Source organism: Nanorana parkeri, unplaced genomic scaffold (genome assembly GCF_000935625.1).
Source record: "Nanorana parkeri isolate BGI_ZX_2015 unplaced genomic scaffold, ASM93562v1 scaffold721, whole genome shotgun sequence".
NCBI lineage: Eukaryota > Metazoa > Chordata > Amphibia > Anura > Dicroglossidae > Nanorana > Nanorana parkeri.
This window is the reverse complement of record NW_017306989.1, coordinates 28,484-52,795: the sequence shown is the minus strand read 5'-3', so window position 1 is coordinate 52,795 and position 24,312 is coordinate 28,484. Positions and strand designations below refer to the sequence as shown.

Genomic DNA, 24,312 nt, shown 5'->3' with positions numbered 1-24,312 from the left:
TTAAGAGCTTAATAACATGTTTAATACAACTAAAAAAAATGAAATACCTGTATGCAAATTCTATGAGTGAGACATATACAATTAAATAATTAAGTAAAGAATGCTTTTTTTTCTTGATCAACAAATAATTGCAATAACTGCAGCAATTCCATAAACTTTTTAAATGCAAAAAATAACCAACCAGAATATTGCCAGCTCATTGTCAACTTGGTGTACAACTTATTTCACTTTTTTTTTAAATTTTAATATGCAGTTCCTAAATGTTTATTTTAAATGGGATCGCCTCTCCTTCTCTTTTATAATACACCTTCTTTTCACTGTGCCCACCTGGTCCACCCAGTTTTTGAAAAAATTTTGTAATCTGGCCTCCATGGGTACTTTATAGATGAAGAAGCCTCTATAAAGATCTTGTAGTGATGATGGGAGAGACGGACCACTGCGTAAAGTTTTCTCCAGCACATCACACAGATTCTCAATAGGTTAAGGTCTGTGCCCGTTGAATCCTGGCATTGTCATCTTGGAAATTGCCTGTGCCATCAGGGAAGAAAAAATCCATTGATGGAAAAACCTGGTCATTATGTATATTCAGGTAGGCATCTGAAATATAATTTTCACACATGGATTGACCACCATAGAGTCCAGACCTTAACCTGAGATTTGTTGGGATGTGCTGGAAATGACTTTATACAGTGGCCCGACACTCCCATCATCACTACAAGATCTTGGTGGAAGATTAATGCAACTCTGGACAGTAAAAAATGTTGTGACGCTGCATAAGCTTATTGAAAGGATGCCACGGCAATGTGTGCGGTATTCAATAATAAAGGCAGTCCAACCAGATATTAGAGTGTGTGACTTTTATTTTGGGCCAGGCAGTGCATTAATTTGTGTATAGTGGTTGGGGCAGTCATGTGAGTCAACTTATGAAAGTGAAACACTTTATCATAGTTTGGTCTGCCATTCTCCATTGGGGGGGTTGGCAGGTAGGGGGGCGCATTGAGGAACCTGGCCTTGGGGCAGCAGAGAAAGTAAATCCGGCCCTGCAGACAGGTCAACATGTAAAAATAGAGAAATAGAGTGCTCTATCTGCCCGATGGATGTGAAAATACAACATATGCAAATTCAATATTTTTTTAATGACCAGACTTAAAAAAATTAAAATTATATTTATATTGTAAATAGTATTTTTTTAACTTTCAAATAACTGACAGTGAGATATAAGTTTGGTCCAGGAGAAAGAAGAGCACGCCATGAAAGTTTATTTTATGGATTTGATGTAGTGTGTATCTCGCTCTGTCCTCTGCAGGAAATGAGCTGCGAGCAGTGACAGGCTCATGACAGTAATTTTCTAGGATAGACAGCAAGGCAAAAAAAATCAAGGCTGTTCCATCTGCAGCTTATAGGGAAAAAAAAGAACTTTCTGACTGTTCTGACCTTACGGTTTGTTTTTACCTTCAATGTGTCAGTGGTTTTGTTTTTGGTATTATTTACAGTTATTTAAACTATTGCTACTGAACTCCATTTTCAAAGCAAGATTGTAAGTTTTTTGCAATTGTTATAAAAGATGCTCTCTGTGCCCTCTGTTGCTTTGTCCAGTCAGGGCAAAGTGACAGGTACTCTTGTGAGAACAACCCCCCGCCCAGTGATATACCCTCATTGCACCCTCAGAGCCCTTGGTAAATACACTATATTGCACTATGAGAAAAAAACACTATTTGTTGATCAAGATAAAAAATGTCATTTTAAAAATAATATGTGTTTGATCTCGCTGGATGTGTGAATTAGTAGAAATCATTTTTGTATTTGGACAACAGCAAATTAGATATATAATATACATAATGTGTAGCATTGAAAATGTGCAGTTTATAGGGGTATGGTGCCTAAATGGTTTTGAGGGGAATTTACAATTTTAGTAAACTTATTCAATCTGCAATTAAAACATTTCATAAAACTTTTGTGTCTATTCAACGGAAAATGGACAGTTAATGAAGATATATTTTTTTTAAAACAGAGAAAAGTTGAAGGTGTTAAGGACATCAGAACAGTTTTTACTGTTTAGTAAATTTATGCCACAATTTTTATTAAAGGACACCTGGTATAACAGAAATTAACAGGGTTATTCACAAAAGGGTGAAGAGTTTGGAGAAGGCAGGAGAAGTGAACAATCTAGGACAACATCGCTGAACTGGAAAGTGAACTGAATTGGAGAATTTTTCCAAATCAGCTATTTTGGCCTAGATTGTTCACTTCTCCTCCCTTCTCCAAACTCTTCACTCTTTTGTGAATAACCCTGTAAGTTTCCATTTTCTGACCTGCCCTCCGAAAATATTAGTTGCCTGGTCAATATTCTGACCTGAAATGTATGCAGATTAGAATTTCTCACTGAGCTCTTGCTTTCTAATCTACATGCCAATTTCGGGTCGGAGATAAATCAAACATTGATGTCAGAGACAGCCTGGCAGGTCGCATTCATTTTCAAAAGGTGGTCAGCCATGATAGCTTCCAGTTAATTTATAATAACAGTTTTTTTCCCCAAGTTAAAGCATAATGGATGATGGGCCAGTAGAAATATGCAGTATAGGGGACTGGAAGGAGTCTGCAAGCTTCTACACTACCAAGGAGTCTTGACTCTTTGTTTAGACTTATCAGAAGCCTGCTTTGGTTAAAATGACCGAATCACTTTAAATTTGACCATTGTACATTTTTCTGAAATCCTAACAAATGGGGAACATATTTTAATAGGCTTAGTGTAAAGGAAATTGTCTATGTCTGTCCTCCTGCAGTGAGGAAGTAGGGGAAGCTTTTACTGTTCCATTGACATTTATGATGTATACTGTAATCATTTAATAATTTAGTTGTTGGGAAGACATTTTGGATACTACCATTTTAAACAGTTTTTTTTTGTCAGTTGACATTTTAGGTAGCTTTGTGAATGTCAAGAACTGTAGCATTTTTTTTGATAAAAGCAAAACTAAACTCAGGAGTTAAATCTTAAAATTGCATTCAAGTACCTTAACTATTAACAGAAATGTATCTTATTTGTGTATCACTCGACTGTAGATCCTCAAATCATCTCTGAATTGGTGCTGACACTGTCCTTCCTTCTGGAGGGGGGATACTTTTGTTCCCCATGGTCCTTGTGTGTGTTGTAAAGAAGTCACCGCTCCAAGCTCACTCCTGTGATAGACTACAATCTCATGTTTAGTTTACTCATTTGTATTGGTATTGTAGTTCATCATGGGAGTGAGCTTGGAGTAGTGACTACTTTACAACACACACAGGGGCCATGGGGAACAAAATTAGCCACCCTCCAGAAGGAAGGACAGTGTCAGCACCAATTCAGAGATGATTTGAGGATCTACAGCTGAGTGATACACAAATAAGATACATTTTTTGTTAATAGTTAAGATACTTGAATGTTTTTTTAAGACTCCTGAGTTTAGTGTCACTTAAATGAGTTTTTGAAAGTGAGTCTATAAAAGGAGCTGAAGGGAAGATCTTAAATGGCCTTTACTGTAAAGAGCAAACTCTTCCAGATGACTACAGAAGGACTTTGCCCAGCTGTAGAACTACCCGACCCCTAGAGCCTGAAGGCTCCATAAATGACTATTTATTTTAGCAATTCAAGTCAGTGTTGGTGGCCCTACCACCTCCTCTCTTTATGCCTACGTGTTGGTTAATAGGGACACCCATCACAGTGATAGACCAATCATAAAGCCCATGAGTAGGAAGGAGAGAAAAAATAGCAACATTGACCTGGAAGCTTGGTTTGTAGGAATAAAATCACGCTGAGGATTGATGGTCCTGGGGGCCTTGGGAGCAGAGGAGGCATGTAGTCACCTTCTTTTTGCAGCAAAATGCTACATTAGATATGGTTTTGTCTCCATGTTTCCAATTTAAAGTATATATTTTTATATTTAAGCCAATTGGTTAGCATTTCAATTACTTGCATAAAGCTGTTACCAGTCTTGCTGGGATTGGTATTGGGGTTGATTTACCAAAGGAGCAGAGTGTGCCGACTTCAGTCATCCAATCATGCACAAGCAAAAATTCTGTGTTTGTACAATTTCCTTGCACATGATTGGGTATTCTTTGCAAAATGAATTTTCACTTAGCATCACTTCATTCTCTACGGAATGAAAAATACTTAGAAATCATGGAAAATGCTGCTTAAGCTTTCCTCCAATGCTCCTTATGTAACCAGTAGAGTAGGCATTTAACCATGTAATTTTCTTTAATAGGGCATATTGTTCTGATTGGCTGATCAGAATAATATATGTATTATATGCATTTTATGTATCAAAGAGAGCCTTGAGCTGCATTATATATCTATATCTATAGATATAGATAGCTATATCTATGGATATAGATATAGATATATCTGTATCTATATACACTGAGTGGCCCGATTATTATTACCACCTCATCAGTACTTCGTTGGGCCACCTTTTGCCTTCAATACTGAGGCGATTCTTCTTGGCATTGACTCCACGAGATGTTGAAAGGTGATGCGAGGAATCTGACACCATGCCTGATGAATCGCACTGTCCAGTTCTGTGAGATTTGATGGTTGTGGAACCAGCTGCCTTTTAACTTCGTCCGACAAATGCTCAATTAGATTGAGATCTGGTGATTGTGGGGGCCACCTAAGCAAGTGTAATGTGTCCGGGAACCGCGAGCCGCTTGCTTCCCAGCCTGGAACGCATCGGCCGCGCCATGCTGGGAGCGTCCCTTCCGATAGGGGAGGTCCGATGCGTTCCACGGTGGAACGTGGAAGTGTCAGCTTGCTTCAAGCGCCACTTCCGCATCCACCTGCTATTTAAGACGCTCCTGAACAAGGTAGGCCGTTCCATTATTGGGTTGTATGCCCCAACAAGCAAGGAGCCCTGTACTCTCTTCAAGCAGCTACTACTCCTTCTACCCAGGATCGCCACTACACGGGTCACTCCAACTACTCCGTGAGCCCAGGGGAACCTGCAACTAAGAGCAAGTACTAGAGTTTGTGGGGGGGATTCTTATCTCTCCTATTGACTCTCATTGCCGATCATTTGCATTGCTATTGGAACTGTACTGTGCCTAATACTGTTGATAACAGGCTATTACCAAACCAAGGTTACTTACTGCTTCAATTGACCTTACTACCTAAAGACTATCTAGGGGGTGATCCTCAACATATATATTTACTTCCAAGATACCTAACTGGCTTATGAATTAATAACCATTATTAGTTATTTCGTCATAACTTTTGTTTTGTGGTGTATGATGCATGAATCCCAAACTCTCTGTTCATGATTGAGAGAGACGCCTGGGATTCCAGCCTGATAGCCACACCTGGAACCAAATAAGGATTCGGTCTGCAGCTGTGATCCAATTAACCTCAGAAATACTAGGGAGCATTACAGCAAGGTAAATTCTCCCTCATGTTCTTGAAACCACTCCTGCACAATACAAGCACCGTGGCATGGCGCATTGTCTTGTTGGAAGAAGCCATCTCTATTGGGATACGCCATCAAAAGGATAGGATGAACTCGATCAGCAACGATACTTTTGTATGTTGTGCTATTCAGACGTTGTTCCACGCAAATTAAAGGGCCCAAATCATGCCAGGAAAACATGCCCCAAACCATAACACTGCCCCCACCAGCTTGAAGGGTTGTACTCATGCATGTGGGGTGCATGCTTTCATGCTGTTACCACCAAATTCTCACTCTGCCATCTGTATGATGCAACTGGAAACGTGATTCATCGGATCACATGACTTTTTACCAATGCTGGATTGTCCAATCCTTGTGTTCCTGTGCGAATTGGAGACGTTTTATCTTGTTAACTGCAGAGAGCAAAGGTGTTCGAACAGGCCTTCGGCTTCCATATTCCATACGATGCAGTGTACGGCGAACAGTGCGTTCAGAGATCATTTAAGAGGATCCCTGATTAAGATCTGCAGTAATTTGATGCACTGTTGCACTTCTGTTGTCTTGTATCAGTCGTGCTACTCTCCGTTCTGCCCTAACATTGACTAGTCGCTGACGGCCACAATTCGCACGTTCAGACCCAGAATTTCGGCTGACAGTCAAGTCTGTAAACACTTTAACAACAGCTGCTCTTGAACATTTAACGAATTCTGCTGTTTTGCTGATACTCGCTCCATGGCTCCGAGCGCCAAAAATCATCCCACGTTCAAAGGCTGTTAAATTGCGTTGTTTACCCATATCTTCAGCAAAACAAATCACTTCTACTGTCGTGGTAAACAACCTGCTTCCCTATTTATAATGGTTTGGCCCTCTAGCAACTTCAGCGCGAAATTATAGCTAATTAAAGCTAATTTGCCTACAAACCTCAGGTGGTCATAACAATCTGGCCACTCAGTGTATATATATGCTGTATATATAATTTATTTGCTAATTTACATTTTGATCTACTTTGATGTTAATGGACAAAAGTCCCTACTGCTCTTGTCCCCTATTTCATCTTCATTAGAAGTCTCAGTGTTAAATGCAATGCAATGGTAGTAGAATCCATTAAAAGTAAACTATTGTGTATTTTCAATGAGTACAGTTTTTGCTTTGTTCTCGTAAAGTTAACCTTAAAAGCAGTTTAATGTGACTTTCTCATTTGTATGTACTCGTTGTGCCGTATATTCATTATAGAATCTATTATTATTTGTAGATTCTCCCTCTATTAGTTAGTTTTAGAAGAGCACATTCTTAAAGGACTGGTGAGATCAAGTTAGTTACAGTGGAAGTCACCTGGAAAGTATATTGTGCTCAATGATGCATTGTAGGTGCATTGACTAGTGTTTTATCATTAAGCAGGAAGCACAGTGTGCATAGGAAATTAGCAAATTGGGCTGCCCCAATAGACTTGCAAACGATATACAGGAATAAGGCATTTGAAATATTTGCACATATTAATGTATTGTTTATACCTAGAGAAAGGATTACTCCATAGATTCCCTCTGATGCCTTTGAATGTTGCAAACTTCAATATAGGTTTTTAAATTATACAGAAGGAAAACATGATTACAGCTGGGCATATCTGATGATATCACCTACCCCTATTAGAAATTCTGCTGCCTCACCGAACTCTGCGGTCATAGCCATCATATCAGACTTGCCATCTGTCTCCCTCCAATTAGCTGCTGCTCCTCTTAAAACGTTGATGAAGGAATGTAGGAATCTGCTGTTAACTGTACACGGCCATAACACCAAAAATCTCTAAAAATGACAATGATAATATTTTACATGTGCAGCTACCTAAGCACCCCGCTGCATCAAGAGATATTATAAGCACATGAATAATAATGTTGCTATGAGCACAGACTAATGAAGGGAGTTTAATCCACATCTATCACTAGCTGTGATTCAGTATATTGAAGGCAATGTCAGATTGTGCTGTTTGCAAAACCAATGTTACCACTGCTTGATTTTCTGTTGACATATTGCTTTACAAAAAGTATATAATTCCAGGTTTTCAGCATTCTGGATGATAGATAGATAGATAGATAGATAGATAGATAGATAGATAGATAGATAGATAGATAGTAGATAGATAGATAGATAGATAGATAGATAGATAGATAGATAGATAGATAGATAGATAGATAAGTAGCTAGGTAGATAGATAGATAGATAGATAGATAGATAGATAGATAAGTAGCTAGGCAGGTAGATATAGATAGATAGATAGATAGATAGATAGATAGATAGATAGATAGATAGATAGATAGATAGATAGATATAGAGATAGAGATAGATCTGAGAGAGACCGATCAGTGAGAAGCAGACAGATAGACAGATCGTTCATGAGATACAGATAGATCATTATATAGATGGATGCGGGGGAAATTATTTTTGGGATAGATAGATAGATAGATAGATAGATAGATAGATAGATAGATACTGTAGATAAGACAGTGGTTCCATCTTTGACACCATGATAAATAAATAAAAAATGATCTCCTTGTTAGTCCAGCAGAATGTGTATTCATTGAAAGTTCACACTTTGCAATTCCTTATGGCAAAGTAAACAACCAAGTTACTACAGTGGGATAACATAAGCAAAGAAGAATGAGTCTCTTGTATATAAAAAAACAATTATTGGTTTCACATTCTAACATGTCCCATGCATGTGAAAGCAACAGGCTTGCTTTAATGGCCCCTCCCTAGCCAGCAGGACGTACTCACCTTTTCATCACTCCTTTTCATCCACCAGGAGAAAATAAAATACCTCGAACTTCTAGGTATGAATGTGAACATGAGCATGTGACTTTCGCTTCCCTTTTGTGGCAGAAGTGGTGTTTGGTGATTGGACCAGTGCTATCACATGGGGCAAGTCGTCCGAATTTCGATTCGGAACGAAACGAATCGCACATGTCTAAAGAAGAGTAGTCTTAATCGTGTGTAAGCTCTGATCAGAGCAACTAATAACTTAAACAAGGGGTCCTTTGCTCGTTCCTGATGGCTGAACAAAGCAGTAAAGAGAAGAAAAGTTGAGTATGTGCTGGTGAGAAGGTGAATGTTAAAGTGGACCTGCTGCTTTGCTCTGCACAGCACATTTTGGCTTTATCGGTAACATCATTTTCATTTGGCTCAGTGGTTCCCAAAGTGATCTCATGTAATACCATAAAATATAGTTGTAGAAAACCTCTTTAACATTCTAAATACCCATAAACACAGTAGAATCATCATAAAATTAAAGGCATTTGCAGGTCCCCCTTTATTTATCACAGATTCAAAAAATAAGGGGTTTATTTCCCATGTCAGGATAGTTGGCAGAGCCATGTACATCATTTCTTTATGGCCTTGTGTCCAATTGTACATCCAGAATTGCTTATTTAAAGAACAATTGCAAACTAATAATATAGAGTTGTTTACTCCTAACTGCAGATGTTTAAGGCTAGTTGACGCTCTTTAGTGCAGTGTGTGGAAACAATGCCTTCTATAGAGTGGGGCTTATACACTAACACAACAGAACAACTAGACACCTTATGATGAGGTGGACTAGAAGGAAACAATCCCCCCCCTCTCCCCCTCCACACACACACAGTTAATTAGTGGGAAACACATTAGAGCTTTTTGTTTTAATGAATGCTCTTTCTCACTAATTAAGTGGGGGGCTTTTTGTTTCCTCTTAGCCCTCCTCACCAAGATGTGTCTAGTGTTCAATTAATACCCATAAACATCCTACTATACTGAACTGAAACATACTATGTATTAATAAACAGCATTTGATAAGCATCTATTTATTTAATCCGGGTCTGTATTTTGTCCTAATTTTCCGTTGAATAGAGTCAACTAAAGTTTTAAATGTAAACGAGCTGCAGTTTTGCAGATAACGTTTGGCAAGAACTTTCAAACCATTTCGCACAAGCGTTCGTGTGTGCAGCAGCTTTCCAGTGTCACTGAATACTGGGTGTGATGCGGAGTCTTTAACACACAATTTATTTTCCTTAGGTCTCATTTGTGCATCGTTCTTTGAGCATTGTATGTGTATTTCACTGTTACTTTATCCATTGACGTATTGCATTAATTGAAAAAAAAAGTCATGCTTTTCGTTTCGCCCTAAACAAATGCTTTAATCGACCAATTGGCCTCTTACAATTGACGTATATTGAAGCTGAATATCTCTGAAGCAATGGTTACTCATAGTCCATTAATATTTTACAAACATGCCTTTTTATTAAATGTAACCTTCGCAAGGCTGTACAGTACATCTATAATTTCTGATAATTGAAACACACTCAAGTTTTCAAATGCTTAAGCACAATACATAATTAAGGGTCTCAACTGCACTTAAACATTATCGTGATTCTGACATTTGCTTTCTACCTACCAGACCTTGTGAATATAATTACAGATAATATACAAGAAAAATGGTTTGAGACTTCCCAACATTATTGGTCTAAAAGTAAATAAATCTTTTATGTTGATAGAAATAATTGAGATAAACTGCAGGTAATTATGATAAAAAAACACAAGCAATTATGTATGATTTTTTATTACATGTATTTTATATTGCAGAGACAATTTACACAGCACTTTACATAAGTCCCTGCCTTCAAGGAGCTTACAATTTAAGGTCCAAATTGCACACGCATACAGGGCCTATTTAGACAGGAGCCAATTAATCTTCCAGCATGTCTTTAGAATATGGGAGGAAACCCACACGAGCACAGGGAGAACATGTGAACTCCTTGCTCTAATCCAGTCTGCAAAGGGCAGTAGTAATAGCCAGCCAGGTATACTGAATGCATACATGCTGCCAAGGAGCATGCTTAAAAGAGTAAGTGTTTTTCCCCATAGTTCTCTTAAGGGTCACGGGAGGACGTATACTAGTGTCCTCCCATGACCCACAGCTCAGTATATCGTGAGCTACAGCTCGCAGTATACTGAGAGCGCCGAAGCCAGGATGGATCCTGACATTACTGTCGAGATCCACCCAGCCCCTATCTAGAGGCAGAGTCAGCTGTACTCGCCCCCTCCCCCTTCCATTCTTCCAGTCAGCGCTGGAGGATCGGAACGGGGAGGGGGTGGATCCCTGTAGGGAGCCGTGAGTGATAGTCACTGCTCTCTGCAGGGAGATGATTGAGAAGTGAGCGAGCGACGGTATGTGTTCGCTTACTTCCTGATCTATTGAGCCAACGTGTGATAGTTTCATTGTAACACATCGGCTCAAACTATGTGGATGAGTGATTTTCACTCACCTCATAGTTCGTGTTTTGAGTTCTGAATACAAACTTTTTAGCAGGAGCATTTATACCCCACTAGGACAGTGAGTGCAGCAGGACATCATTAGTATATTCTTCTTATTATTATTATTTATATTATCATTAAACAATATTACATTTGTTGGAACTGTTTTCCTGCACATTTAATCAGAACAATTTATCAAGCAGAGGATAGCAGCCCCAAATATAAACAAAAAGGCCGGGTACAAGATAATCTTTGGTGCATTTTATTGCCTTTCCACAATATGGCCATGACTGTAAAACCTTTATGCATTTTTTTGCTACCCCCAGGAGAACCTGTTTTATAACACAGAACAAAAACCATAACCAGATATCATTAAGTATTAGGCCTACATTAACCTAATTATGTACCTTTATTACAGTCAGGTAAATTATTATTTTTTTGTCAGAGGTAACCCCTATGTAATTACTAGAAAACATGTCTTGGAACAGTCTACTTTTTAGCAAGAAGTAGTGATATTCTTTCCTCACCCCTCAAAGGCAGTCAAACCAATATCTTGAAGCATGATATTTACATACTCTCCTTTAGTAATGATAACTCTGGATGACCTCAGTTCTTCAGTTCTAAGGAAATTATGTAAAACCCTTTTTAATTACACTATTGATGTTACGATCACTATTTCAAGTGGTGGAACTTTACAGCCATTCTTGCCGTAAAATCCTTTTCCATTAATGAGATTTTTTCCTACAAATGCAACTGATGTGCATTTTGTGGAGCTTTTCATATTTAAGGCTTATTTGTCAAATCTTTACATTAACTTTGGATACACTTTTACATATTACCGTAATCACTTAATAATATTTTCCAAACAATACAAGCCAAGTTTTTCAAGCTTTATTGCAAGGGAGACCTCCAATCCCGAGTATAAATGTTGCTGGCTGCTTCTGAATGCTGTCCCAATCACTTATGTCCATTTTACATTGTGTTGCCCAGAAATAATCCTCATATTCAAGGCATGGCCTTGGACGTTAAGCTAGCCATAGTTGAGACCTTCATAGAGCAATTGTTTTATGTTGTACATGAAAACCATTGCAAATGCAAACTGACAAACTGGCAATTATCAAGCAACCTGATTTTGCAAAGCAAAGGAAGTTTATTGTTGACAGTCATTGAATGAAAGATGCTATCAATGTACATGATTGCAAAGAGTGGTGAGCAGAGGAATAACTTTGACATCTGTACAAAATCTGCTATACCTTCACCCAGGGGTGCCCACAAGTTTTCGTCTGGATATCTACTTTTCAAATGACGAGCTCAGTGAGATCTACCAACGAAAAAACACCTGCATTCAGGGGCGGGAGGTGGTGTGGCAGTGCATTGAAGTCAATGGCAGCGCAGTCACGCCCCCTGCCCACAGGTGAGGGCGATCGCACTGCGGGCGGGGGGTGTGGTTGCGGTGCCATTGACTTCAATGTACCACCATACCCCCTCTCGCCAATAAACGCAGGGAGCCGGCCGGCTTGTGTTCCAGTGCGTTCTAGAGGCCGGACGCTCTGGAACGCAGACTTTGTGGTGGGAATCGGCCCTCTGTCTTGGCTGTCTCCTCTCTTTCTCCAGACGCTCTCTCTACTAACTCTATCCCCTGTTTCTGTCAGCTGTCTTTCTTCTCTCTCTCTGCTGTCTCTTCTCTCAATTTCTCTGCTGTCTCTCTTCTCTCTCTCTGTTGTCTCTTCTTTCACCTTCTCTGCTGTCTCTTCTGTCTCTCTGCTGTCTCTTCTCTCACTTTCTCTGTTGTCTCTCTCCTGTCTGCCTTTTCTTACCTCCACTGCAGCAGCTTCCCAGGTCTCCTCTCGTGTGCCGGTGTCCTGTCCTCGGGGGGCTCGTGTGGCCGAATGGGGCCAACGTTGCACACAGGGAGAGGTGTCCCACCCCTTCCCGTCTGCAGCGTCAAACACAATCAGCCGCACGAGCATCGCGGGAGCACAGAACACAGGTCAGTGAGCCGATCGACTGGTAGATCGCAAATGACTTAATGGGCACCCCTGACTTAACCCACATCATAAAAAATGATTTTCTGGAAAAGTGTTCACTTTTTGAATAGCTGTCTTTTGCTTGCTCGAGCATTGTTACAATTTTTACAGTTGTTTGTTTAGTCAACTATTTTTTTAGAATCGTATAAAAAATTGTCCTATCTGTGGCCATTCTTATGTTTCCCATTCACGAGGCAATTTTCTGGCAATGTCAACTGTTTTCAATCAGTTATACAAACTGTCAAACAAATCAAGTCATCCTACGAGCAATCATTTAAAGGGTTTTATTTGTACAGTTTGAACAAAAAATTCTCATGTTTGAACTATTAATATCACAGCCAAGTAACAACAGGGATTAATTCATCTCTGTTGGTATGCAAGTAGGTCAGATTTTGGAGCTCCTTAATACCAAGAGCCAAATGTACAATACGTCCTTGGATCCTGCATTTGCTTCCCCTATTGTTTTGCCAGAGCTGAATAACTTTGCACAGGAACAAAACTTTTTCAACACATTATGCTCTGTCAAAGCATGACAAGCCTTGACGTGTGCATCTTTTAATGTTATTATCTGTTCTTTTATATAAGTCGTCATGTATTTTAGGTTTAGTGGACCTTCAATAATGTTCTTGATTGCATTTTATATGCTATTTTACCTTTAAATACATTCCAAATGCACTTCAGTGACTTGACATATGCTTCCAACTTTCTCTCGTGTTCATTTTAGCATAAAGTGACAGCAAATAATTCTTCGAACAGATTGGGAAAAAAAAAATATATTTCTGTTTGAGCAACTCCGATTAAAATTCCAGGGCTGTGAAAGAACAGACACATTCAACAGCTTCACATACAGTAACATTTAATTAACTCAGTTGTGGTTGAAGACATTGACATTTACATTTGATCAGACCAAGTTTTGAACGTGAAAATATTTATGAATACAAAATTAGCCATTTTCATTTTTTAAGGGTGCCTGTCAAAAAATTGAGGCAGTTTTTAAAGGAAACCACTGTGGAAAAGCTGCAGCCGAGAGGTAATTTACATCTTCCCTTACAGTCTTGGGAGAGATGGCATACAATATGTGGCCAAATGTATGTGGTTTAAGTTCAGGTTTTTCCAGTGAAGGGTACAGTCAATGCGGTAGTGTACAAAGGCATTTTAGACAATTGTGCACTTTCTACTTTGTAAAAACAATTTCCTGTTCCAGTATGACTGTACCCCTGTTCAAAAAGTCAGGTCCATAAAGACATGGTTTGACAAGTTTGGTAGAAAAGAACTTGAATGGCCTACACCTGAAAGCAGTAAGGCATCTCTTTGCATGCAACTGTTCATCAGTGGTAGTAGTGTTGTTTTACCAAAGACAAATAGGCTGTTCCCTTTGCAAAGGAATTTTCCCTTAGCTTACTGAATGAGGTGAAACTCTGCTCACTTCCATTATCCAATCATGTGCAATAGCGATTCACCGATACCAATACTAGTATCGGTGCCGATACTGAGTATTTGGGCGAGTACTCGTACTCGCTTCAAATGCTCCGGTACTTACCCCCGATACAGGAACTACGGTCAGAGAGAGATTTCCTCTGACTGGGAGTGCCACAAGGGAACATGGAGCCAGCTTCCCGGCCAATCAGGAAGCCAGGCGGTGGGTAATGACTTGGCCGGGAAGCCCGGCTTCCCTGCCAATCAGCATCGAGCCAGCTTCCTGGCCAATCAGGAAGCTGGGTGGTGGGTAATGACCCGCGGCCAAACAGCTAGCTCGATGCTGATTGGCTGGGTAGCCTGCATCTACAGCTTGATGGATCAGGAGTGTTGGAAAAAAATACAAGTCTTTCTTACACCAATTCTATTAGTTTAAAGTGTATGTAGAGTAAAAAATAAAATTGGTTGAAGCAGCAACAAATTGCCAGTTTATGTGTATAGTCCTGGCTCCTAATTGGTGCTGGTTCGTTAAATCAAAAAATATATAGAAAATAAATGGTATATAGAACCTCAGGAATAAATATGCATTGCTATTTATACTGTTCATTTTTAATTGTTAATTTTATTATGAATAATATAGTTACATAGTTGCATAGTTAGTCAGGTTGAAAAAAGACACATGTCCATCGAGTTCAACCTATAATGCAATATGCTAAATTCATGGTCCCATCACACAAACCACACAGTTAGCTTTAAAATGTCTATAGCACATCAAACCCCTAAACCTCCTACTAGAGGTATTCCAGCCAGAAATTGCCTGTTTTCCAAACCCACCCTGTATAGTTCTGTACTAAGGGCAATCAGGTATCAGGATATGATAAAATCAAGGTCTCATCATAGCACAACTTTAGAAAAATTATAATCAGTGTGACGCATGGAATAAATGCGTTGTTAGAGTTCTGTAGGCTTAGGTGCATTCCACCTATTGAACATGAAAACAAACACAATTGGGCCTTATGGGTCCCATCATATCTTCTAACCCTGTATTTGATGAGCTGGTCAAAACAATCTCCAAAAAATGAATTCTACACTTGTTTTGTTTTTTTACAAAAATTCCCTTTAAGATGTAAACTAGGATGGGAATCTGACTTAGGGCATAAATTGAAGGATAATATAATACCTGCCTCAGACTCAGATTTTTATTCTGCATAGAACCTATTGAACCCTGATTTTTTTAAATATAAAATTGGCTTAACTTGTCCTGTTCCAAATGCAGAGCTAATCAGGGATCCTTAATACATTTACTTGGAGATGTCCTCCACTCCTGGGACTGATTTATAGCTACCCTTAATTATGTTTTAAACTTCACATCAACTCATAATGCATGTACAAGTATTTTTGGTTCTTTTGATTGCTTTTTACTGGATAGTCACACCTCAGCTGCCCTTTCTAGAGCATTGTTTGTGCCCCATAAAATATCTGTACTTAAATGGGTATCTATTCATCCCCCAACTGTGGAAATGTGGATGTCGGAATTAGATAGAATTATTGCATTTGAAAAATGTACTTATCAATCTAGGGGCTCCACCCGTAAACATTCAACAATGTGGTATCATTGGCTTGTTTATCGACCCATGGCATCTCCCTTATTTCTCATCGCGAGCATTACAATTTTTTTCAAGAGGTTGTGGTGTCTTAAAACCTGGTACTTTGTTTTACCGCATACTTAGGATTTCTATACAGATACCTCAGTTTGGTCACTGTCTTTTCTTTATATTTATACCTTTACTTATTTAAGATGTATATCTTTGGGACAATATGTCCGTCCATAGAATGGCTGATTTTATCTGTTCCCATACAAAAGGGTAATATATCTGGACAATTTAAGATTTTTCATATATATGGCCCAAATGTTGATGCTTCCTATTTTTTTTCTGTTTTCAGTTTATTGCTTGTATTTCCTTTGTTATAGATATCTGTTTTGTCTATTTTAAAAATGCAGTAAAAAAAAAAAATCTCATAAAAAAAAATCAAAGAAAAGAAATAAGGGAGAGATAGTTCACTTCTATCCACAATAAACATCTACCATAGTTCTATGTCCTTGTAGCATGTGGCCAGTTGATACAAAAAGGTGTGTGATCACGCATTTATCCCTGCATTCCATGGATTTTACTGTTGCTATAGCTGTGCTATGATGAGACCTTGATTTTATCTTATCATGATGCCTCATTGTCCATAGTACATGGACTATATGAGGCTGGTTCAGATAAACAGTCAATTCTTTGCTGAAATTTCCTGTAGTAGCAGGTTTTGAGGTTTAATGTGCAATAGACAATATTGCTTTTTTTTTAATGCAAACAGTATGGGTTTCTGTGATGGCATAATGACGTTTGTATATTATGACTAATAAAATTAATAACGTTTTTGTAATGTATATTTATCGCAGTATTCCTTAGTTTTGGATAAAATGTAGAAGAATTAGAACCCCTGTCAGGTATTATTGTTTCCATTAACCTCCTCCCCCTTTGTTCCTGATGACCATTGCTTCTGGTACAATAAGTTATTGAAAATTCAAAATCTTTGCATTGTCGCTGGAACAGAAGGTGAGGGATGAATCTTCCAATGGGCACATCTAGCCTGATGACAACTGGCTAAGAGAGAATTCCCCCTCACTTTGGAGAGATCGTCCTGCTGTGTCTCTGGAAGGGAAGGGAAATCTCTCAGACCATGCACAGACAAGAAAAAATACCTGATCCGGGTTCTAACCATTCCCTAATTTAAACCCGTAGTAAAAATAAAAATTTTGGTTTCATATACACTTTAAAGTGACACTAAACTCAGGAGTTTAATCTTAAAAATTAATTCAAGTAAGTTAACTATTAACAAAAATGTATCTTATTTGTGTATCACGCAGCTGTAGATCCTCAGATCATCTCTGAATTGGTGCTGACACTGTCCTTCCTTCTGGAGGGGGGCTACTTTTGTTCCCCATGGTCCCTGTGTGTGTTGTAAAGTAGTCACCGCTCCAAGCTCGCTCCCGTAATAGACTATAATTTCAATACAAATTAGTAAACTAAACATTACATTGTAGTCGATCAAGTGAGCAAGCTTGAAGCGGTGACTACTTTACAACACACACAGAGACTATGGGGAACAAATGTAGCTCCCCTCCAGAATGAAGGACAGTGTCAGCACCAATTCAGAGATGATTTGAGGATCTACAGCTGGGTAATGCACAAATAAAGCAAATTGTTGTTAATAGTTAAGGTACTTAAATGCATTCTTAAGATCAAGCATCTGAGTTTAGTGTATCTTTAATATTCAGATTACCACTGTGTATACATTCATTTAAACTAAAGATATTTTTAAAAGATATGTTTAGACCAGTTTCTACATTTATTGACAACAACATTGAAAAATATGTTTGAAATTCTAAAGCTGATTTAGGAAACTCAATATTGAAATGTTAAATTTAGCTGAAAATGTATTTATCATCAGGAATAGATGTTAAAATGTTTAGGAATAACTGAAGGCAAAAATTGATTCTGCAAAGGTTAGACAAAATTATATTGACTATGAGGTGGCACACGAAACAATGTATTGCTTAGTTGTTTTTTTTTTTTTTATCGGAGGCAAACATTTTGTAAGCAAGGCCATGGCAGCTTGTGAATTTACTGAAACTAAATCATTTTTACTGAAAGAACAATAAGTAACATTGTTTGCTCCTAAAAAAGGTTAAATGTATTGCCTTAGCTCACAGAAAAAAGCAACATTTTACAAAAAAGGATGTGCTATGGCTTCCAATATGGCTGTGCAAAAGGGTCACATTGAAATGTATGCACTAAAGTGAGTATGAAAACTTAATGTTTACATTCCACTTGTCATATTCTAGGAAAGCTTCAAATCGGACTTAACTTAAGAAAACTTGGGGTGCCAGATTAATAGGTTAATCAGCATGTAATGTACCAGAGGGTTTTTTGTTTTCTTTTGTGCGGTTTCAAGGCTTCTCAAAATACCCTTTATTCAGGGTTTAAAGTATAAAAGCTTCTGGATGCGGAACAGTGGCTGCTCCAAAGATAGCACCTAAATAAACAGTGTGTGGAAATTGTAAAAAGCCATCCAGTGCTTGGCATTCCATACATACCTACTTACTGTTTATGTACCAAATCCAGCAGCTCCCAGGCAATCCTTCAAACCTTTGAGACCTGATGTAGGGGGAGTTTTATGACCCTTAAAAAAATTGGACCTTTTAGTAAAAATACCCTCTTGTAATTTACATGCTCACTGACCTACCATTCTGGAACGTTTTATTGAGTTGATGTCCTCCTCCGGGGTTCCCAAGTGTATCATGACACCCATGGTTCTTTGAGAGCAGCTTACTTAGCTCATTCACACCTAGGATTATACCATATATTATCTAGATCAATCCTAACAATCCAATGCCACCATTCACCTATTCCCAGTGCCACCATTCACCTATTCCCAGTGCCACCATTCACCTATTCCCAGTGCCACCATTCACCTATTCCCAGTGCCACCATTCACCTATTCCCATTGCCACCATTCACCTATTCCAGGGCCACCATTCACCTACTTTGTGAGGAAATAATGAACTTACTGACACTGATATATGAATCTCTAAATGGCTGTTCCACAGCATACAGAATGGATACCTAACTTACGCAAAAAACACTACATTTAAAAGAAACCTAATTGATGTCTGTATGTGCCTTGGTAAATTTGAATATTGTAGAACCAAATAATGCATATATTTTATTGAAAATAATTTGATATATGTATACAAAGAGGTCAGGTTGTCTATAAAGCATTGGTTTAGAGCATGTTTCTTTTAATTAGCTATTTTTTGCAGCAGGCCTGACTAGGCTTGCTTGTTTTGTGTTACGTACCAGCACGCGCAAGCCCTCTTTTCTGCTCGCTGCAGACCTACTTCCTCTGATCGGCACCTAATTCCTGTGGCCTTTGTGTCTGAGAAATGGTTTGAAATCTCCTGCTGACTGGCTGAAGTCTGTTTTTCTTCCTGAGGGCAGGGCAGACGCCATGTTTCAGTTTACTGGTACGTACCTTTTTTTTTTTTTTTTAGAATGTTTTTCTTTCACCAAACAAATTGCACCACGCAGGTTTTGACTGTTTACATAAAATAATGTTTGCCTTTGAAGTTAGTCCATCTCTCAGAGTCGCCATTTGTGAACTGGACCAATATTAAGCCAACGTTGATTTTTCTGCTCGGTCATAATACTTGTTCCCAGTAAGATGATAAGCTGACTGGTGGCTCTGCATTTAAAGAGAATCTAAGACTAATTTACCAAAGCAGGAGAGCATGTTCACTCTGCAAGGAGGTGTTTTACTTTGCAAAGTTAACATTCACTGAACTTAGTGCATGAGATGCAGCTTAGTGAATGAGGTGAAGATGTGCTGACCTCAATCATCCAATCATGTGCAATCCAAAATCTTGTTTTTAAAAAAATATTCCTATTCTTTGCAAAGTGAATTTTCATTTAGCTTCATCTCATTCACTAAGCAAGTGGAAATTCGCTTTGCAAAGTGAACATGCTTTATTCCTTTAGTAAATAAATTCCATCACTATCTGAAAAAAATCCTCCCAAACCTTCCAGTCATGGCCAATTTCCAAGGAGTTTTGAGAGCCTGAAGTGTTGGAACTTTCCACCAAGCCATGCCTTTTAGACTTGTCTATTGGCCAATGAGTAGAGCTAGTGGCCAAAAGGGACATGCAGAAAGGGGTAGTCAAGCCCCTATACTTCTGCACTATGAGCAAATGCTGCTGCAGGTATCTGCAGGTACCTCTAGGTTGCCTGTAACTTGTGCTTCACTTAAAATTTTGATATAAAAATGCTGCCTAAGAGCAGGCACCACAAGATGCCTAATACTCCTTCATTACCAATAAAGAGTTCCTCTATGTCCCTCTCTGATTTGGTTTACTTTGTGCCTGCCTTCTTCTGACTTCATGGCTCAGCCCCACCAACTGCAATTCCAGTATCCAATGAGACCAGTTGGCTTAGTGCCCATTATAGGTACTTTCATCGGACAGAGGGTGGCCATTAACCCAGGGAGAATCAAACCTTGTAACACAGTGAAACAAAATAAGAGAGGGGCACAGAAGAGGTTTCTGGGAAATAAAAGTAACAGGAGTCATGTTGTGATGTCTGCCTTTACTTTAAAACTTTAACTGGCGCACAAGTTCCCTCTAAGATAGTCACCTCATGGTGAACAGGTGACATGTTTATTTGACACTTTATATATCTAACATGTGGCTAAATCCAAATTGATCCACAGGCCTAAATATTGGTTCAACCCACAGCATGTCTGCCTCCTTTTACTAAGACATGGTGTGTTCTTTTCTTAGACCAAACCAATTTTCTTTTTCTTAATGCCACTATTCTGTCACAAATTTCTAGAAAAATTGACAAGCTGCAGATTGGTTCAGGTCACAAAACGGCTTCCTCTTTTTGTGTATAAGTGACAGGTGCAATTAAGATAATTGTGTACTGTATAATATATAGAACTTGTATCCCTGATTATAATTATTTTTCTTCCTAGCTATAATGATCTTCATGGGTTTTTTATGTAATAATTACATATTTGTTTATAATTTTATGTTTTGATGTACAGCTTTAATGATATACTGTGTGTTGAAGCTGCAAAGTGTGCTAAGGAATTTTCGGCATAAAAAGCAAATATTGATTTTTATAAAAAGATAATTGATTTATAAATAGGCAAATGCATTTCAACTTTCCTTAACCCCACCCTTCCCTCATTTACATATGTTTTTTCCTAGAAGACCAGCTCTCAGATCTGAGGCAGGTTGATAATTGAGCATTGGATTGGTGGATTTTAATTTAAACTGAACCTTTCACAGATGATTAAAACTGAGCATATCTGACAACACGTGTAAACAGAAGTCTCATTAGTGTAAATTGCATGTCAAAACAGTCAGTAGATCCAGAAATATAGACAGCTGATTGTATATGCAAATATCAACTTTCCCTGTAATGCTAGGTTTCACACCACCTCCTCCCAACTTCTATTGGTCCTTTAACATGATTAGTGGCCTCATTACCAATAGGAATCCTCATCGGGTGGAAGTGAGAAGGACCAAGCTGTTTGTTAAGGGAAAAGTTGAAAAGAGCATATTATTTTAGTTGTGTCTCTGGGAATTAAGCATGGCTAGTTCCTGGTTTTGGTGCCCAAAACAACTAAAGAATAAAGTATGTGTAAGAATATCATGAAACCTTTCCCTAATCCTTAGGTTTGTGTTCCAGTGGATCCTAGGATTAAGTAGAACAGCAGCAATGTGTGCTATGTTTATGTTAGGAACTGTTGGTTCCCACATACCTAACATGGAAAGCCACCAATCCCTAGTGCTGTTTGGCTGGCTCCATGCTGATAGGCTGGGAAGCCAGCTTCCCAGCCTATTAGCATGGAGCCGGCCAAACAGGATGGAGCCGGCCAAACAGGATGGAGCCGGCTTCCCGGGCAATCAAGAAGCCGTGCGGTGGTTAATGACTCACTGCCCAGTTTCCTGATTGGCCAGGAAGCCAGGTCAATGCCAGCGGAAGTACCGGCATCGGCATCGGTACTCGTTATCGGCATGTACCGATAGAAAAATATCGGTACACGTACTTGATACCGAAAAACCGGTATCGGTGCATCCCTAATGTATGAATAAATGGGTTAAACTTTAGGAGAGTTGGCCTAGTGCTACATTACTGGCTTCTGAACTACATACATTTAGTGTTGTTCCCTTTGGTTTTTTTTTGGCTCTCCAAAGTCGTGATCAATGAAAAGCTAAAACCTAAGCAATAACATATCCAATTTTTTCTTTGTTACAAAATGAATACATTTTTTTTGAGCTTTATTCATGGTATTGATGTTGCCTCCATGCTGGCTAAAATGTCTTACTGATGTATAATAGCTAGTTGTTATGTTGACCATTTTTGTGTTTAACCTTGTTTTTGTGGAGGGAAGTCTATTGTGTATACCTGGGTCAGCATGTTTGTATACTGCTTTGTGTAATTTCAGTCTAGTTTTGTGTATTTTCTGTCCTATTTTCAGTCCGTTTTGTTTATTTTCTGTCGTATTGTCTACACCAAGGTCAGCTTGTTTGTATACTGCTTTGTGTATTTTACTGTGTGTCAGACACGCATTTGTAGTCAGGTTATGACTGTATGCATGTTATAATGGGTTTACAGGAAGAATGGAGGCATGCTTGTTTTGTTTGCTATTTTATTCCTTATGTCGTGACGTACTTTTTGTAGATTAAGTCTCAATGAGAAAATTAAGGCAAAGTCTGGGAAATAATAACACTGACACTAAAACTTACACTGGGCTCACAGTGGCAGCCATGGCTGCTCAGTTGGATTATGGAAAGATCTGGGATTTTATCCAAGTTGGTCATGCACACTTTTGGCCAGCCCTTAAGGATCCAACTGTTTGGCATCCGGACTGAAAGCCCGAATCATGTAGGGAACAATAGACGTGTTCCTATTATTGCTGAATATGCTGACAGATGAGGTCCTCTCATGGCCAATTTTTTATTACATTGCCATCCGATATATAACTGTTGCCAGGTATGACTTGGCTGAGGGTTTTTTTCCCTTTATGCTGAAAGTTTATTAAATTCTATCATTATTCAAACGTTTTCCTTTTGGGAAAATATGGAAATATATCAATTAAAATGTAACTCCATGAAAAACTATTTTTTTATTTTAGTTGTGGCCAAGTGGGGGACGGGTTAGATCACCTGACAGGTTTTTATTACAGTTTGTCACCTTGATGGAGAGATATCCCTTCACTTCCTGTTCTGGTAATATTGTCACTGGGACATGATCTGAGGGGAAATTTACATTGCATGTCATTTAGTAGAACGTCAGCCAGACGTAAGACACAAATAAGGGGTTGTTCACACCAATCGCGGTGCGTTCCAGAGCGGTAGCTGCTGGAACGCACCGTACTCGCTCACAAAACTTCCCCCCAGGTTCTGGGGCAGGAGGGGGCATGGCGGTGCATTGAAGTCAATGGCATAGAAGCCAAGCCCCCGCCCCCCACCCACCTGCAGTGGGATCGGATGCATGGCAAAATATTGCCCGCGCTCCGTTCCACTGCAAATGCAAAAAAATGCTGTTTGCTCTATTTTTTGCGTTTGCAGTGGAAAGGAACACAGGTAATGTTTTGCCTCGCATCTGATCACACTGAGGGCAGGGGCAGCGTGGCGGTGCATCACAGTTAATGCCACCACAGCCACGCCCCCCCTGCCCTCAGTGTGATCGGACGCGTGGCAGAATGCAGGGGGAAGTTTTGTGAGCGATTGCAGTGCGTACCAGTAGCTACCACTCTGGAATGCACCGCAATTGGTGTGAACGAGCCCTTAATGCAGCCCTGTATTCACAAATACTACTATACAGAACTGTGCTGTGTGGTTGATCTATACAAATCTCAAGACTGGATAGACAGAAGTAAAAATCCTTTGGCTGATAAAAGTAATTTCATTTCATCTCTACATTTAGCTGTTTGTCTGGAGTTCAACTTTAAGATTTTTAATTTTTGTCTAAACAGACCCCTGATATTTCTCTTTTAAAATAGACAAAGAGATTGAGGACACAGGAATGAACAGGAATCCTCTATACTGTTCCTGTCCATTCATAACTTGTGCACATAGTGTGTTTACTATAACCACAATCATGAATGAACAGAAAGTGATGTAGATCACTTCCCATTCATTCGTAATTGAGGATACATTAACCATACTATGTCCTCAATTATTTACAAACACTCAGCGATCACTGATCACCGACTGCTTGTACCCACTCTTCATCTTGACAGCTGTCACAGGAGGCTGAGGTTGAGCGAGCGGAGCTCAGCCTTCTGTGACAGGAGGCTGAACAGTGCGGGGAGGAGAGACGTTGTCCACTCACAGCGCTCTCCTCCCTCAGCACTCGGCTGCCTGTGAGAGTTTCTCTCCTCCCCACTGGGACACAGAGCAGCGGCCAGTGGAGAGGAGAGAAAGAATGGATGCACCGCTATACCGGCCAGAAAATGGCACTTTAAGCATTTTGCCAAAGTGCCCTTTTCAGCCGATATGTTTTGGCGACCGATAGATCGGTGCATCCCTAATATATATATAAATTTATATATATATATAT

General features: G+C 39.2%; 1 protein-coding gene across 2 annotated transcripts in view; it reads left to right on the top strand.

The window, feature by feature from the left end:
* AJAP1 (adherens junctions associated protein 1) overlaps positions 1 to 24,312 on the top strand; it is a 176,870-nt gene that overhangs the window by 138,653 nt on the left and 13,905 nt on the right. Inside the window, exon 5 of one of the 2 annotated variants that reach the window (XM_018564082.1) lies at positions 19,077 to 19,208. In XM_018564082.1, coding sequence (XP_018419584.1) covers positions 19,077 to 19,149 — 73 coding nt within the window. In that variant the 3' untranslated portion in view covers positions 19,150 to 19,208. Of the gene's footprint in view, positions 1 to 19,044; positions 19,209 to 24,312 lie in introns of those variants that run through there. The other variant, XM_018564083.1, reaches the window with a different exon arrangement.